Source organism: Lissotriton vulgaris, chromosome 2_1 (genome assembly GCF_964263255.1).
Source record: "Lissotriton vulgaris chromosome 2_1, aLisVul1.2, whole genome shotgun sequence".
NCBI lineage: Eukaryota > Metazoa > Chordata > Amphibia > Caudata > Salamandridae > Lissotriton > Lissotriton vulgaris.
Genome location: NC_141687.1, coordinates 947918869 through 947933763, shown reverse-complemented (window position 1 = coordinate 947933763; position 14895 = coordinate 947918869). Strand labels below are relative to the sequence as shown.

At 47.9% G+C, this 14895-nt stretch overlaps 1 protein-coding gene across 1 annotated transcript in view; it reads left to right on the top strand.

Moving 5' to 3' along the window:
- LOC147731455 (protein argonaute-3) overlaps positions 1 to 14895 on the top strand; it is a 1378491-nt gene that overhangs the window by 1240181 nt on the left and 123415 nt on the right. Inside the window, exon 16 of the mRNA XM_086956497.1 lies at positions 14554 to 14688. Coding sequence (XP_086812623.1) covers positions 14554 to 14688 — 135 coding nt within the window. The remainder of the gene's footprint in view (positions 1 to 14553; positions 14689 to 14895) is intronic.

The following is a 14895-nucleotide window of genomic DNA, read 5'->3' as shown; positions in this document are numbered from 1 at the left end:
AATATTTCAATTTTGTTCTTGGATTTTCGTCACAATAAAATACACTGAACATAATCTTCACAAAAGTTATTTACAAAAGTTTAAGCTATTGCCATTATAAATTACAATAACTTTTATTTAAGTATTAATTATTTAAAACAATTAAAAGCCATTGTTATTTGTAATATCAATACATCTAAGTCACGTAAATATAACACATATTGCATTACAAATGCTATAGGTGTCACATTTGCGAAAGTTAAAACTATTAGAATTGTAAATGACAAAGCTATTAATTTAGCTATTTTCAAAACCAACACATAAATACAAAATGTGTCATTTACAAGACCAATAGCTCAAGCTTTCCTAATGCGAGACATATTGCATTGCAAATGCTTGTTGTATATGGAAGCACTTGAATGGCAATCATCGCTCTTATTTTGTCCAGGCTAGATTGTGCAAACTCCACATATTTGGGACTCCCCAAATAATGCTTTACATAGACTATAAGTGGGTACAAGATGAAGTTCCACAATTCGTTTTCAAATTACCAAAGAGAGCCCTCGTGATATCCGTCTTGGAACAGGTTCATCACTCCCAATTAAGCAAAGGATGCACATCAAAACATGCTGCTTAACTTTCAAGGCTCTTACATGGAATGACATCACTGCTCGTGGCTAAGCAAATGACTGAATATGTACCTATACTATCAGCAAAATACTTGACAATACACAGACATGACAAACAAAGATCCGGAGGCCGAAGCTTCTCTGTGCAAGCGCCAGGACAATGAAACTCTCTCCTAGATCACTTATGCATCGAAACAGACTTCATGTGTTTTCACAAGAATGTGAAAACCTGGCTGTTTAAGCAAGCTTACTGCTGCTTAAATAGACCTACTTACTGATTCTCACTCCACTCCGTGCTCTGTCAGACAGACTTATACATTCAGCAACAAGAAACCAGTTTTGTACATGTGCTATATCAGGAATTATTAATATTAAGTACCATGATGTGTGTGCATGTATGTTTGTGTGTTTTATTTTTAGGTGATAGAGTTAATTACACGATCCCGTTGACCTCAAACCTTTCTGAACCTGTGTGAATGAAATGCAGCAATCTATAGGAGTTGTTCACATGCCTTCAGTTCAAACATTTCTTGGGACTTTATATTCATCAGAAGCCAGACCCTCAGAAAAATCAGTTACAAGAATGGGGAATCTTAGAATGGTTACAATACAATTTAATTCAGGTTAACTGATGACCATGGCTCTGCCCTGGCACCTCCCATTCAGTCAGACTGATATTTTAATGAATTATATAACGTGTGGGGAGAAGTACTCAATAGTAATAACTATCCCACAGAAGTCCTTATATATTCTTTATAACCCTTTATTAATCGAACATGTACAAAAAGAGAAAGTATCTCTACTTTAATTTATTCCCAATGCACATCACAAATTATTGTCCATTCTCAATCTTAAACATACAATAAGACGTTTATATACAGTTGATTTTGTAGGCATCAGCGTCCTTAATTTGCCTAGTTTTTGTTTTGGTGTCGTCAGTTTTATCGAAATGAGTTCATTTAATGTGGTTGTCATTTTGTTTCGTAGACAGTTATAATTGGTGTCTACAGTCTCTTCTTCTTAGAAGCAGTGTACAGTATTCAAGATTTTTATTCCTCTCTATGTCCCTAAGTTTCGCCTAGGCTCTTCCCTGTACCATCGCTCTAGTGGTTTTTGAGTCTGTTCTATGTTAAAGCTCCATTAATGTAAACATGATCAGGTAGTAGTCTGACCAGTTGACCGAGACCACATCCTCTATAGCCACCATGTTCCGGGAACCCTTAACTGTTTGCTCTAGTCCTAAAGTTTCACTGGATGTAAGGAAGTTGCTTATTTGAGAATGGGTTCTATTTTCTGCCCAGATGTTAAAATCTCCTAGCACTAATAGCTTGAAGTAGGTTAGGGTTAGATTTGAGATTAGGTTCAAGAGGGTTTGGAGGTCATTGAGGGAGTTTGATGGAGGCCTATAGCATAGAATCCCAGATAGTGCAATTCCTCCTCTTCTTTTCAGGGAGAAGCCCAGGATTCCTATCCCTTGAATGTCATCCACTGGGAGTATCTCCACTTCCTACTTTTGTTTGAAAATAATTGCTTTTCCTCGTACTTTATATCCCAGTGGGCACATAAGATCCAAATCTATCTTGTGTTGACATGTATTTGGGTGTTTTTGTATTAGAGCATGGAATTGTATGTGTGCTTGTGCGTGTGGATGTTTCTGTATGTGCGCCCTCTGTTCGCGTATGAGAGTGTGTGCGCACATTTGTTTTGTGTTTGTGCATGTCTGTGCCTTTAATGGTGTGGGTGTGTGTGTGTGCATGTATTTGTGTGTACGTCCCCGGGTATTTTTGTTCTGGAGCATGTGATTGTATGTGTGCTTGTGGTTTTTTTTGCAGATAGTTTATGTATGCGCGTTTGTGCGTGTCTGCGTGTATATGAGAGTGAGCGCATTTGTGTGTGCTTGTGCATGTCTGTGCATGTGATGGTGTTTGCGTGTGGATGTATTTGGGTGTTTTTGTATTAGAGCATGGGATTTTATGTGTGCTTGTGTTCTTGGATGTTTCTAGCTATGTGCTTGTCTATGTGCGTCAGTGTGCATATGAGAGTGTGTGCTCACATTGGTGTGCGCTTGTGCTTGTCTGTGCATGTGATGGTGTGTGCACGCTGGATTTGTTATTTTCTGGTGGCCGCTGTCCTGGATATTGACTTTAACTGCCAAGCAAAAAAGGTTCTCCTGGACTTTAGTAATACATAGGAATATACATACAATTCTAATGCACACTCACAGTTGACTCTGCTTCACACAGTCACTCCTCCTTAACCTAGCACTATACTCCCCCTTATGACATCAATCTATATCCAAACTGGAAGGTAGTGCTAATATATTTTTTTTAATTTCTTTTTTTTAGGTTTAAAGTATTTTATTGAAGCAGGGTGGGGTAGGACACAAAGGGGCATGGAACAAGTAAACCACAGGAACCGCACATCAATGCGCATTGTACAGCAAGTACAGTAATGCAGTTACAAGTTTGCAAGAGGTCCCATCCGACTCGGGAGCATAGCTTTCGCACCTGTGGTCCCATACAAACAACGAGGGGGGAGGGGGGGAGAAAGGGAGGGAGGGACGGGATGGGGGGAAGGAAAGAAAATCAGGGGGGGGGGGCCAAGAGAGAACGGAAGAAAAAGGAAAAGGAAAAAAAAAAGGGGGGGAGGGGAAGAGGGGAGGGGAAAAAAAAGGGAGGGGTGAAGGGAGGAGAAGCAACCCCGCTCCAAAAACCTACCTAACCAAACAGAACCCCCAACTACCTAACCCTAACCCACCCCCTGTACTGTGCCAATATCTACAGTCTCCGCTACATGCAACTCTCCGAAGATCCCCGCTATACAGTACCGACCCCACCCAATCAAGCAGGCAGGTCCGGTGGCGGCGTCAGCCTTAACAACCTAAGGTATCTAGGGCAGGTGATCTCCCGAAACTCGGAACATAACAGGCTGTGAAAGGGCTCCCACAGTTCCTCAAAGGTGTCGGTATCCCCCAAGGCTACTAAGGACATCTTCTCCATTCCAAGGACATGCCATAATCTGTGCAGCCATCCAACTACAGAGGGAAGTGTGGTAGTGCGCCAGTGTATGAGAATATTCTGCACCGCTGACCCCAGCGCAATTGCGATCTGTCTACCTCTCTTAGATCTAAGGGGATACATCAGCCCATTCGGCAACCCTAGCAGAACATAGGTCGGGAATCTAGGCAGTTCTATCCCAAAGCATTTGTCTACCTCGCCCAAGACCTCTTCCGAGTAAGGAGCCAGCAGGGGACATTCCCATAGTATGTGTGTTAGTGTACCAGTATTGCCACAGTTGCGCCAGCACGTCCCTGGTATTGCCCTGTCCATCTCGTTCAGTTTCTCCGGGGTACGGTACCAGTAGGTCGAGATTTTAGTGAAGGTCTCTGTAAGACCCGTGTGGTAGGCCGAGTGACGTGCGCGGAAGGAGATGTGTTCCCATTCCTTATGGCTCAACACGCGCCCGAGCTTACGCTCCCAACGTTCCCGACCGGGATTGTGAAAATGAAAGGAGGGGGGCTGCAGCATTTTATACAGGTCTGAGATCAGTTTAGCGTCCGACGTGCGAGTAATTAACCAACGCTCATACGCCGTGATTTCCCGGTGTGCCGCGTCGCGCACTTGGGGTTGTAATGCCCAGTGGCGCGCCTGCATGTATCGCATACGCTCCGTTTCCGGGAGGCCATAATCCCTCCTCAGGTCCGGGAAGGGGACAACTCCCTCAGGGCAGTACAAGTGATACAGAGTGCAGCAGCGGGCCACCCGCCAGCGCTCATAAGCGCCCTGCTCCATCCCGGGGCCGAAGTCCGGGTTGCCAATGAGCGGCGTAAAAGGAGAGGGGAAGGTGGTAAGCTCGCACCTGGCAGCCACCGAGTCCCACGTCCGGAGCGGGACCCGTGTTACCAGAGACGCATAGAGATTGGGGGGTCGGTGGGCCCGCTTCAAGAATGGTACTTCCTGCAGCGTCCTACCCGCCACCGCCTGGTCCTGGAACAGCCAGTGCTTATCAGACTCCCACCGGCTCCATTCCACTAGATAGCGGAGCTGAGCTGCCTGGAAATATTTCCGCAAGTCCGGTATCCCCAGCCCCCCGGATTCCGGTGACAGCATAGCGATGCTTCTCTTGATCCTCGGCCTGCGGCCCTGCCACACGAACCGCGCAATGGCAGTCTGTGTCTCCGCAAGCCACCCCGTGGGGGGCTGGAGCGGCAACGCTCTGAAGAGGTAGAGCACCTGAGGCAGGAGGGTCATCTTCACCGCGGCCACCCTACCCAGTAACGACAGCGTGCCCTTATCCCACCGGCCCAATTCCTCCCTGATTTTCGCGCCCAGAGCCGCGTAATTGGCCGTGACCATCTCCGGGAGGGAGGGCGCCAATAGGATCCCCAAGTACGGGATCCGGTCCCTGGACCAGCTCAGAGGGTAAAGCCTCTGTAGTTCCGCTCTAGTGGCGTTAGTAAGCGAAATATCAAGGGCGGCCGACTTCCCCAGGTTCACCTTGAAGCCCGCCACGTCGGCGAATAAGTTCAGTTCCTCTACACAGGCCGGCAGCGATCTCCGCGGGTCATCCAGCGTCAGAATGACATCATCCGCGTATAGGCTGATCGCATGATGGAATTCACCCATCTTGACACCGACAATGTCGGGGTTCTGCCTAACCCTCTGAGCAAAAGGCTCCATGTACAGGGCAAAGAGCAAAGGGGAGAGAGGGCACCCCTGTCTCGTACCCCGCTCGATGGGGAAGGGTCGAGAGCTGCCGCCGTTCACCCGGACTACCGCAGAGGGGAACCGGTAACAATTGAAGATCAGATGACGGAACTTCTCCCCAATCCCGAATTTGCTCAGGACCTTCTCTAGGTAGGGCCAGTGCACCCTGTCGAAAGCCTTCTCCGCGTCTATGGACAGGAGCATCCTCTCCCCAGGGATCCTGGAAGCCTTCTCGAGGATGTGCGTCACCCTCTTTGTGTTATCTACTGTTTGCCTACCGGGCACGAAGCCCGCTTGGTCCGAGTCAACCATGCCCGGGAGGTGCAACGCCAGGCGTGCAGCTAATATACTGGTGAACACTTTCAAATCTGTGTTCAGCAGCGAAATGGGACGGTAGGACCCACAGGCGGTCCTGTCCTTACCCGGCTTCGGAATCACGGAAACCGTGGCCTGGAGAAATTCGGAGGGGATGGCTCCTGGCTCTGCGAAGGAGTTAAAAAGGCGGGTCAGTAGAGGCGCCAGTTCCTGGCAGAAGGTTTTATAGAACAGCGGGATAAAGCCATCCGGACCCGGGGCCTTGCCCAATTTAAGCCGGGATATCGCCGTGATCACCTCCTCGATACGGATGTCACGCTCCAGATACTGAGCCTGCTCCTGAGACAACGACGGGAGCGGGACTGAGTCCAGATAGGCCATCTCAGCCCGGGCCGAAGGGGCCTCCCCGGTGTAGAGGTCAGCATAAAAGCTGCGAAAGACGTCTGCTATTTGCTCATCAGCCGTGACCCTACCACCGGTCGGGTCCACCAGTTCCTTCACTCGGTGCTGCTGGTGTTGCACCCTAAGTTTGTAAGCCAGGAGCCGCCCACACCGATCGCCCCCTGTATAATATTTGTGTTTCAGGCGAAGCATCGCATACTCCGCCCGGTCCGTGTCAAGGGCCGCCAGGAGTTTCCGTGCCGCCTTCAGCCGCCTCCACACCCTGGGGGCCCCTATCCTGTGATGAACCTGCTCCAGCTCCCTCACCTGCTGGGTGAGCTCATCTCTCTTGAGCTGTCGGTCCCTATTCTCGGCCGAGGAAATCGCTATAAATTCGCCTCGGAGCACCGCCTTCAGGGCTGCCCACTGTGTCGCACGAGAAGTATCCCCAGTATCATTCATGGTCTGAAAATCCAAAATGGCCGCCCGGATCTGATCCACCACCGACCGCCTGTGCAAAAGCGTGTCCCGGAGCCGCCAGACCCCTCTCGGCCGAACCACCGGAGGCAGAGTGAAAGCGCCCTCCACCGGGGCGTGGTCCGAAAGAGAGAGGACCCCCATGTCCACACTCGAAGCCAAAGGGAGCATTGGGCCCGACACAAGGAGATGATCTAATCGCGCATAAGATCTATGGGCATGTGAGAAGTAAGAGTATGCGCGGGTGGTGGGGTGGAGGTGGCGCCACATGTCATGCAGATCCAGCTCCTCAAGTCGAGTTCGAATCGAGCCCGAAAGCTCACCCAACTGGTGGCGCCGCTGCACAGACCTGTCCATCGCCGCGTCGAAGACCAGGTTCAAATCACCCCCCAACACTATGTGCCTATCAGAGGTGGATGCTACGTCCTCCAAAGCCCTGTGTAAGAATTGGTCCTGGTGATCATTGGGGCAGTAGATGTTGCCAACAGTCAGTGCTAAACCCCCCATCTTGATCCTGTACACTAGAAGTCTCCCTTTCTGTTCTGCTACCTTGCACACGACCTCTCCCCTGAACCCCCTAGAAAACAAGATCGCCACCCCTGCCGTCTTGGAGGCGCTAGAGGAGAACAGCTGCGTGGGGAACTTAGGGGTACGCATCCTCGAGCAGTCCTTAGCCAGCAAATGGGTCTCCTGCAACAGACAGATATCCGCTTGTGAGTTTTCTAACAAGGATAACACTGCCCGCCTCTTAACCGGATTATTCAGCCCTTTCACATTGAGAGTAAGCACCTTAAGAGCCATCAAGGAGGGGGATCAATGGAGCACATGTCAAGAGGCAAAGCCCCGCAGGCAAACACAGAAGGCACCACTCGAGGCCTCAAAACAGAGCAACTTTGAACCGTCCACTGGCACAGTACAGTCCCCGAACCCCAACACCCCACAACTAGAAAAACCCCCCTTGTCCCCACACAACCAAATCTACACCACCCCCCGCAACTGGCCCCCCCTCTAGGCCCCAGAATCAAAACTTCTGCCCGCCTGTCCCAACCCCATTCCCTGCTACTCAAACTTTTCAAAAAAGACATTGTCCCAGTCCGGCCCGTAACGGGGTAGGCCGTGGTAAATCAGTCTAGTGGACGTCCAGCCACCTCCTCCAGCACTCGCCATTCCTCCCCGCCCACCCCCCGGATCCCCGCACCTGCAATAGGAATAAGCTAGAGTAGACTCCCCCCGGAGTGAGTTCAGGCCGTCAGGTCCACTTCGCCGTTCGCCGCCACTCTGGAGGCCTCTTGGATGGCGGCCGCCATGTCCGCCCTGATCATGGGCGAGCCCGGACGCTCCGACGGAGGAGAGGTCCCCCCCTCCAGCTTGCTGCCATCCGTCACGAGTGCTTCGCCTCCGCCGCGGAGCCGGGGTATCTGTATCCGATGCTGTGAGGCCCAACACCGCGCAGACATCCTGGAGGGACCGAAGCTGATGCAAAACACCGTTCCATCGAAATATCAGACGGAAAGGGTGCCCCCAAGAGTACTGTGTCCCTTGCTCCCTGAGGAAGTCAGTGGCGATCTTGAATGATTTCCTCTTCTGCAGCGTGACTGTGGATAAGTCCTGAAACAGGGTCGCAGGGTGGTCCAGGAATCGGAAAGATTGCTGCCCTCGTGCTTCTCGGAGGATCCGCTCCTTCAAGGGAAAGTCCGGGAGGAAGGCCAGAATGTCCGGGGCGTGCGCCGTAGCTTTGCGGGGGCGGCCCACCCGATGTGCTCGGTCTATGCGGATCCGAAAGTCCTCTGACTCTCCCAGGATCGCACGAAAGAGGGCCACTAGATATGCAGTCACGTCTTCACCCTCCTCACCGGACGGCACACCGCGGACCCGTATGTTGTTCCGCCTGGACCGATTTTCAAGGTCCTCGGCGTGGGCCTGTAGCTCAATCTGTTGCTCCCGCAGTCGCAGGACCTCCTGCTGCAGATGGGTGATCTCTTCATCCCTGGAGTGACCCGCTTCCTCCACTGTGTTCACACGTTCCCCCAAGGAGTCCATCTCTCTCCTTACTTCGCGGACCTCCCCGGCCACCTCACGCTTGAGCGTTTGAAAGTCCTCCCGAAGGGAGCTAAAGAGCGATTCGAGAAATGATCTCGTCACCGGGGGTTCTCCGCCATCTGCTCCCCCGGTCGGGGCCGGGGAGGTCGTGGCGGGTTGGGTTCCACCGCTGCGTAGGGCGCCGCGTCCCAGCATGTCCGGCAAGGTTCGTTCGCCCCGTCGCTGTCCTCTAGCGTTCGACATTGCAGCTGAGTAGAGGGCGTTGAGGCTTACTGTCCAGCAAAGAAAGCAGCTATATGCCAGCCGGGGGCAGCGCCACACAAAGAGCACCAGGAAGGCCGAGCTGCCCGGCCGGAGACCACAAAATGGCCGCTCTGTAATGTCGAGGGGCCAACGCCCAAGATGGAGAACCCCTCTCCGTCTCTGATCCGGGACCCAAAAATCCAGCCAGTGGGCAAAGTCACGGTGCGATGGTCGCTGGGGCCCGTAGCCTCAGGGGGAGATCCGCCCCGGGAGCCCCGTTCCTCTGCTCCGCTCAGGCAACTGGCCGGAGCGGCCTCTCCCAGCGGGCCTCTTCAATCCACGGGCTGGCGTAGTGGGGCGATGTCGACTCCGCCTCCGCTCTTCACCTCCGCTCCGTACAACCGCCGTCGGACAACTCCGAGCCGTTCGCGAAGCCGCTGCTGACTCCCACTCCGACAGTTCATGCTCCGTTGCGGGCTTCACACACAGGCGGCTAGGCGCTCCGTCATGCTCCGAGGGTCGGGAGACTCGCGGCCTCCGGCTCGCACACGGGCCATTCAGCGGGCCCCGACCCGGGCTTCACCGGTCAGGATCTCACCCCCGACGGCGCAAACCGGGCTCAGCAGTCGCTCCACACCTCCACCGTGGGCACCAGGCTCAGTCGCCGCGTGATCCGGGGGGGAATCAGCGGTTACAAGCGGTTCAGGGATTCAGGGGTCCGGGAGTTCTCGGCAAGTGCGACCTCTCAGCCCGCCATCTTGGCCACGCCCCTCAATTTCTTTTTTTTTAAACAATTTGAACACATTTAATTATGTCAATACAAAATATTAAAAATAGCAATTCCTGCACAGTTAGTACATGGTGGACACTAGTCCATTAAAAACATCACAAAGAACTCCTTTTATAAAAACAATTCCTTCACAAATTATAAACAATTCATAAAATAGCAGTACAGTACCCTAAGGCCAACAAAACCCAATAGTAACATTCAGTTGTAGCCAGACTATTGATCCAAAGCTGATATATATTGTAAGGTAATTTCGACAAATAAATTATTTTTTTTTTGTCCTGAAAAAACCCTTCAGCAGTGGATTCTTTTTAAATGCGTCGACGCGTTTCGGTGGTATTCCTACTTATTGCCCAACCACCTTCCTCAGGACTAGTATTAATGGGTACAGGGTCTATTGTTCCAATATTGCAAAAGGTAATCGTGGACTAGACTAGTTTCTGTTCTCCCTTCCACGAGGAGCCAATTGAGGCAGTTGAGAGCTGGAGTGATGTGTTCAAATCTTTTGACTCCAGATACGAGTCGGGCAGACATGTTCAGCACTGCTCTTAGAGGGGCTAGATAAGCTTTTGGAGTCTCCTAGAGAGAACTAGGGATTGGACTACTGTCTTGAGGTCATCGTGGGGTAGGAAAGGTTTCAGTTTCTTGAGATGTTGCACTTTTAGCAGAGTTTTTGATGTGAGCCTCCATTGACAGGTTCTTGTCAAGAGTGATGCCTAGAGACTTAACTGAGTCGGATAGGGTAAGGGGGCAATTTGGGGCAACTAGATTCTTGAGCCACTCTTCGATTGGGCAATGGTTACTTTTTGGAGAGAAAAGGATTAGTTCAGTTTTGTCTGGGTTGAGCTTTAAGTGGTTAACGTAGAACCAGGTTTTTATCTCGGTTAGGGTGGTATTGAGGAGTTGGATGTCACTGGGCGACTTGATCCTGAAATAAATTTGGGTGTCATCCGCGTAAAGGTGGTAATTCACTCCGGCTTTTTTCAATATGATTGTGAGGGGCTCCATGAAGAGATTGAAGAGGGACTGGGAGAGGATCGAGCCTTGCGGGACCCCAAGAGTGACTTTAGTTGGCTTTGAGAGACAGGAGTTAATTTTAATTTGTTGCGAGCGGTGTTGAAGGAAGGAGGTGAACCATTTAAGAACTGTGCCATTAATGCCGGACCGTTTTGACAGGGTCTCCAGAAGGGCTGGATGGTTTACTGTGTCAAATGCCGCCGAAAGGTCAATAAGGATGAGAAGGCAGGCATCCCCTTCGTCTAGGGCCTTGTGAATGTCGTCCACGACGTTGAGCATAGCTGTTTCCGTGCTACAGCCTTTTCTGAAACCAGATTGAAAGGCATCAAGAAGGTTGAACTTATTAATATGACCACATTTAAAACCAAATTTAAGGCTCCCCTGATCTTCCTTCTCTATTTCATTACTCTTCTCCTAGCATCCCCTTCCCCCCTCACCCTCCCCCCGAATTCTATATCTTGGTGGTTTGATCTGGTTACTGCTTTCTCTAGTCTACATTTTGCTTGCTCCGCTGATGGACTTAGTTCCTTGCTAGAGTATGCTTAGTTCCTTGCTAGAGTATGTTATCTTTCTGGCCAGTGACGCTGTTTCTGGCTTCATCTTAGGGGAGAGGATGTGGTCTCACGGCTAGACTGCCGACTTTGGAGCTGGGAAACCAAGGTTCGAGCCTTGGGTCGACTCCACATCCTGTGATTCTGGGCAAATCACTTCATCTCCCCGTGCCTACCAAAAAAATGAATGTGTCCTTTTGTAACGTAACTGGTGCTCGTGTAAAGGCTCCAATACCTTCGGGTCGAGTTTGCTCTATATAAATCTGCAAAAGAAAAATACCCGATTGCATGGCTGGCGCTCGGCACAGACAGATTTGTCTATGGCACGCCCGCTGCGCATTCGCACCAGCTAGCGGTCTAAATACCCTTCTTTCCTGTTCCCAACAAGAACAGCTAGACCGCTCACCTTGGCCATGCCAAAATGGCGGCCGTTAAGCAGATCTGGCAGAACAGTGCTTGATTAGAACATCATTCAAATTCAGTTTAAAAACTACAGTTTAAAACACAATTCTCAACAATTTTGCGTAAGACAAGCCACCAATTTTGCCAATTTTTCTTGTACATACAATCCCCAATTTTACTTACATTCATATATATATATATATCACTCCAATACCCGCCTTCACTTCTTATGCATAGGAACAGACGTGCGTGGACCCGATTTTAAAGTGCAAATATTTTATTTCGCCAGTGCAGCGAATACGCGTTTCGGGAGATCCCTCCCTTGATCACATGACAACTCAATGGCATTTTCTCTCGCTATTTAAAGTGCTAGTGCAGTGCAACCGTTACGTAGACATAGAAGAAATGCTTCAAGTATAAGCGTTCCTTTCAGGTCAATTATTGAAACTTAATGTAAAAATTATGACCACAAAACTTTTAAATTCCTCTACATTTTACATACGGAATCTTGTTGTGAAATTCAATGTATCACATTAAAATACCAGCATAAATGCATCCTATACTCTAGTTTACAACTACGTCCAAACCATAAAATGTATCCAAGTGCATGACCAAAATCAGTGCAATTTGTTTCAAATGAATACATTATAAAAAAATATTTTAGAAAACACTCAGATATTTCTGGTGGTCAGCAAGGTGACTATCATTATTGTGCAAAATTGCTATGAGGTTTAAGCATGCAAAACAGCTCCGGACAGTAATAAATACATTTACATTTCAGGATGATACTTCAATAAAAATCACTATAAATATCCAGAAGTATAAAATTATTCTTTCCCCTTCATGATTTCTAAATCCTTAATACTATAAATATATAAATAACACTATCCTAAAAGTTCCTTTGCATCAGTTAAAACCTCACATCAGGTGGACTAAATGACCTTCTGTATTGCATTATAAATGATCCTATATTTCATCTCTGGCACATCATACAGAATCAATAAACAATTGCTCACCTTTCCACATAACTAAGTAACCTACAATATTACAGGAAAGTATACAAGTCTTCCGTATTGTTCAACCCATTCGGGTGCTTAGAATCAAATTGCAGGATATAAGTGGTTTCTAATCTCCTTAATTTGGACTCCCTGTCACCTCTTCTTTTTTGCGGTGGTATGGCCTCAATTACATAGTATTTCAAATGTTTGGGATCGCTATTGTGGCCAAGTTTGAAATGCCTGGCAACTGGATAATTCTCATCATTGTTGCAAATGGCACGGATGTGTTGAAGAATTCTTTTATGCGTTGGTAATTTTGTGCTCCCAACATATTTTAAATTGCAGCTGCAAGTGAGCATATAAACTGCAAAATCAGATTTGCATGTAAGGTATTGACTAATTTTGCCTTGTACGGGACCAAATGCTGTACTGTAACATGTAGTATTCGTACCGTACTAGCAGGCCTTACATACAGAAGAACACTTAAAGAACCCCTTTCTTGCCATAAGCCAAGAGCCCTTACCTTTTCTTTCAATGTTGCTCCTGACTAACGAAGAGCCCATGCTGTTTGTTTTTCGGAAAGTCACTGACGGTTTATTGGGCAGTGACCCCCCTATTACTGGGTCTCCCTTAATAATAGGCCAGTTCTTTCTGACTATCTCCCTGATCTGTTTCTCTTGTCGTGAAAAACCAAGGATTAGTCTTATGGTTTCTTTCTGTGGATTTGAGCTGCTCTGTTTGTCCCTGTACTTCAACAGATCCTGTCTGGCCAGCGATTTAGATTTAATAATCGCTGATTCAATAACATCTGAACTATATCCACTATCCAAAAACCTGCTTTTGCATTCACTTTGTTTGTCATTACAATCTTCCCCTCTGTTGCGTATCCGTCGAATGCGGAGCATCTCCCCATAGGGGATGTTCTTGATTAAATGAGATGGATGGGTGCTGGAGGCATGCAGGAGTGTATTGCCCGCTGAAGACTCCCGATAAAGGGTAGTAATCAATTCATTGTTAAAAACCAGGACCTTTACGTCTAGGAATGTGACCATTTCCTTACTTATATCTGCTGTAAAATGTAGGTTAACTTTGTTATTTATTGTTCAATGTGTCAATGAATTCAATAGCACTTTCATAGTCCCCGTCCCACACTATAAACAAATCATCTGTGAAGCGCAGCCAGCCAAGTTACCACACTCCTATTATATACCTGCTCATGTTGTTGCCTGAGGACCAGCTCCTCCCACCAGTCCATAAATAAACAGGAATAACTGGGGGAGAATCTGACCCCCATGGCAACTCCCTGAGTCTGCTTGCACATCCTGCCATCAAATAAGAAAAAAGTTCCAAACAGAATAATAACATTTTGAGCAGCATATTGGAGTGTTGCGAATAAATTATAGGCCTATAATACTCGATTGCTCTCATACCATCTTTGTTCTTAACACATGCATACAAGCTGGATACATCGAGTGCTAACAATAAATAGGTAGACTTCCACTTGATATTTTGTATTTTTCTCAGAAAGTCATTGTATCTTGTACATACGATTTCAAACCTCTTACAAAGTCTTGCAAGAAGAAGCCTATGTACCTGGACAGGTTTTCCAAAAGGTCATTGCACGCTGCAATGATGGGACGTCCCGGTGGTTTGTCCATTTTTTTATGGACTTTGGGTATCGAATATATTACCGGGACAATTGGGTGTTCTTTCTTAAGGTATTTAAATTCTTCCCAATTGAGCAGCCCAACACTTTTTCAAGCCAATAATTGTGCGAATAAAGCCTCCTGAATTTCCTTTATTTAGTCATTGGAACTTTTCTATAGAATTCAGTGTTATTCAGCTGATTGTATGCCTCATCCAAATAATCTTGTAAAGGCCATAGCACCAAATTGCCTCCTATATATATATATATATATATATATATATATATATATATATAAAATATAATTGCTGTCACAGAAAAATCTATTGTACACACTATTAAAACATTTTAATAATAAAATTATTTTTGTTCTTTCTTGGAAGGTGTTGTATTACGAGCTGCTAGCAATACGAGAAGCATGCATCAGTCTGGAGAAGGATTACCAGCCAGGAATCACTTACATCGTGGTGCAAAAGCGTCACCATACAAGGCTATTCTGTGCTGACCGGACTGAGCGGGTATTTCATATTTGCCACATAATTGTTTTGCCGGCTCCTTGGCATTATCGATATACTGTGTTTGATTGCACAGACTGCATTCATCAGTGTTGTAGGGTAAAATATCTGCAGTTGAAAAAACACTGGTAGTAGAGAAAACAAAGGCAACACAAGTATGTCAAATAAGAACATGTTTAAGTACATAAAAGAGAGAGAGTGGCTCACCAT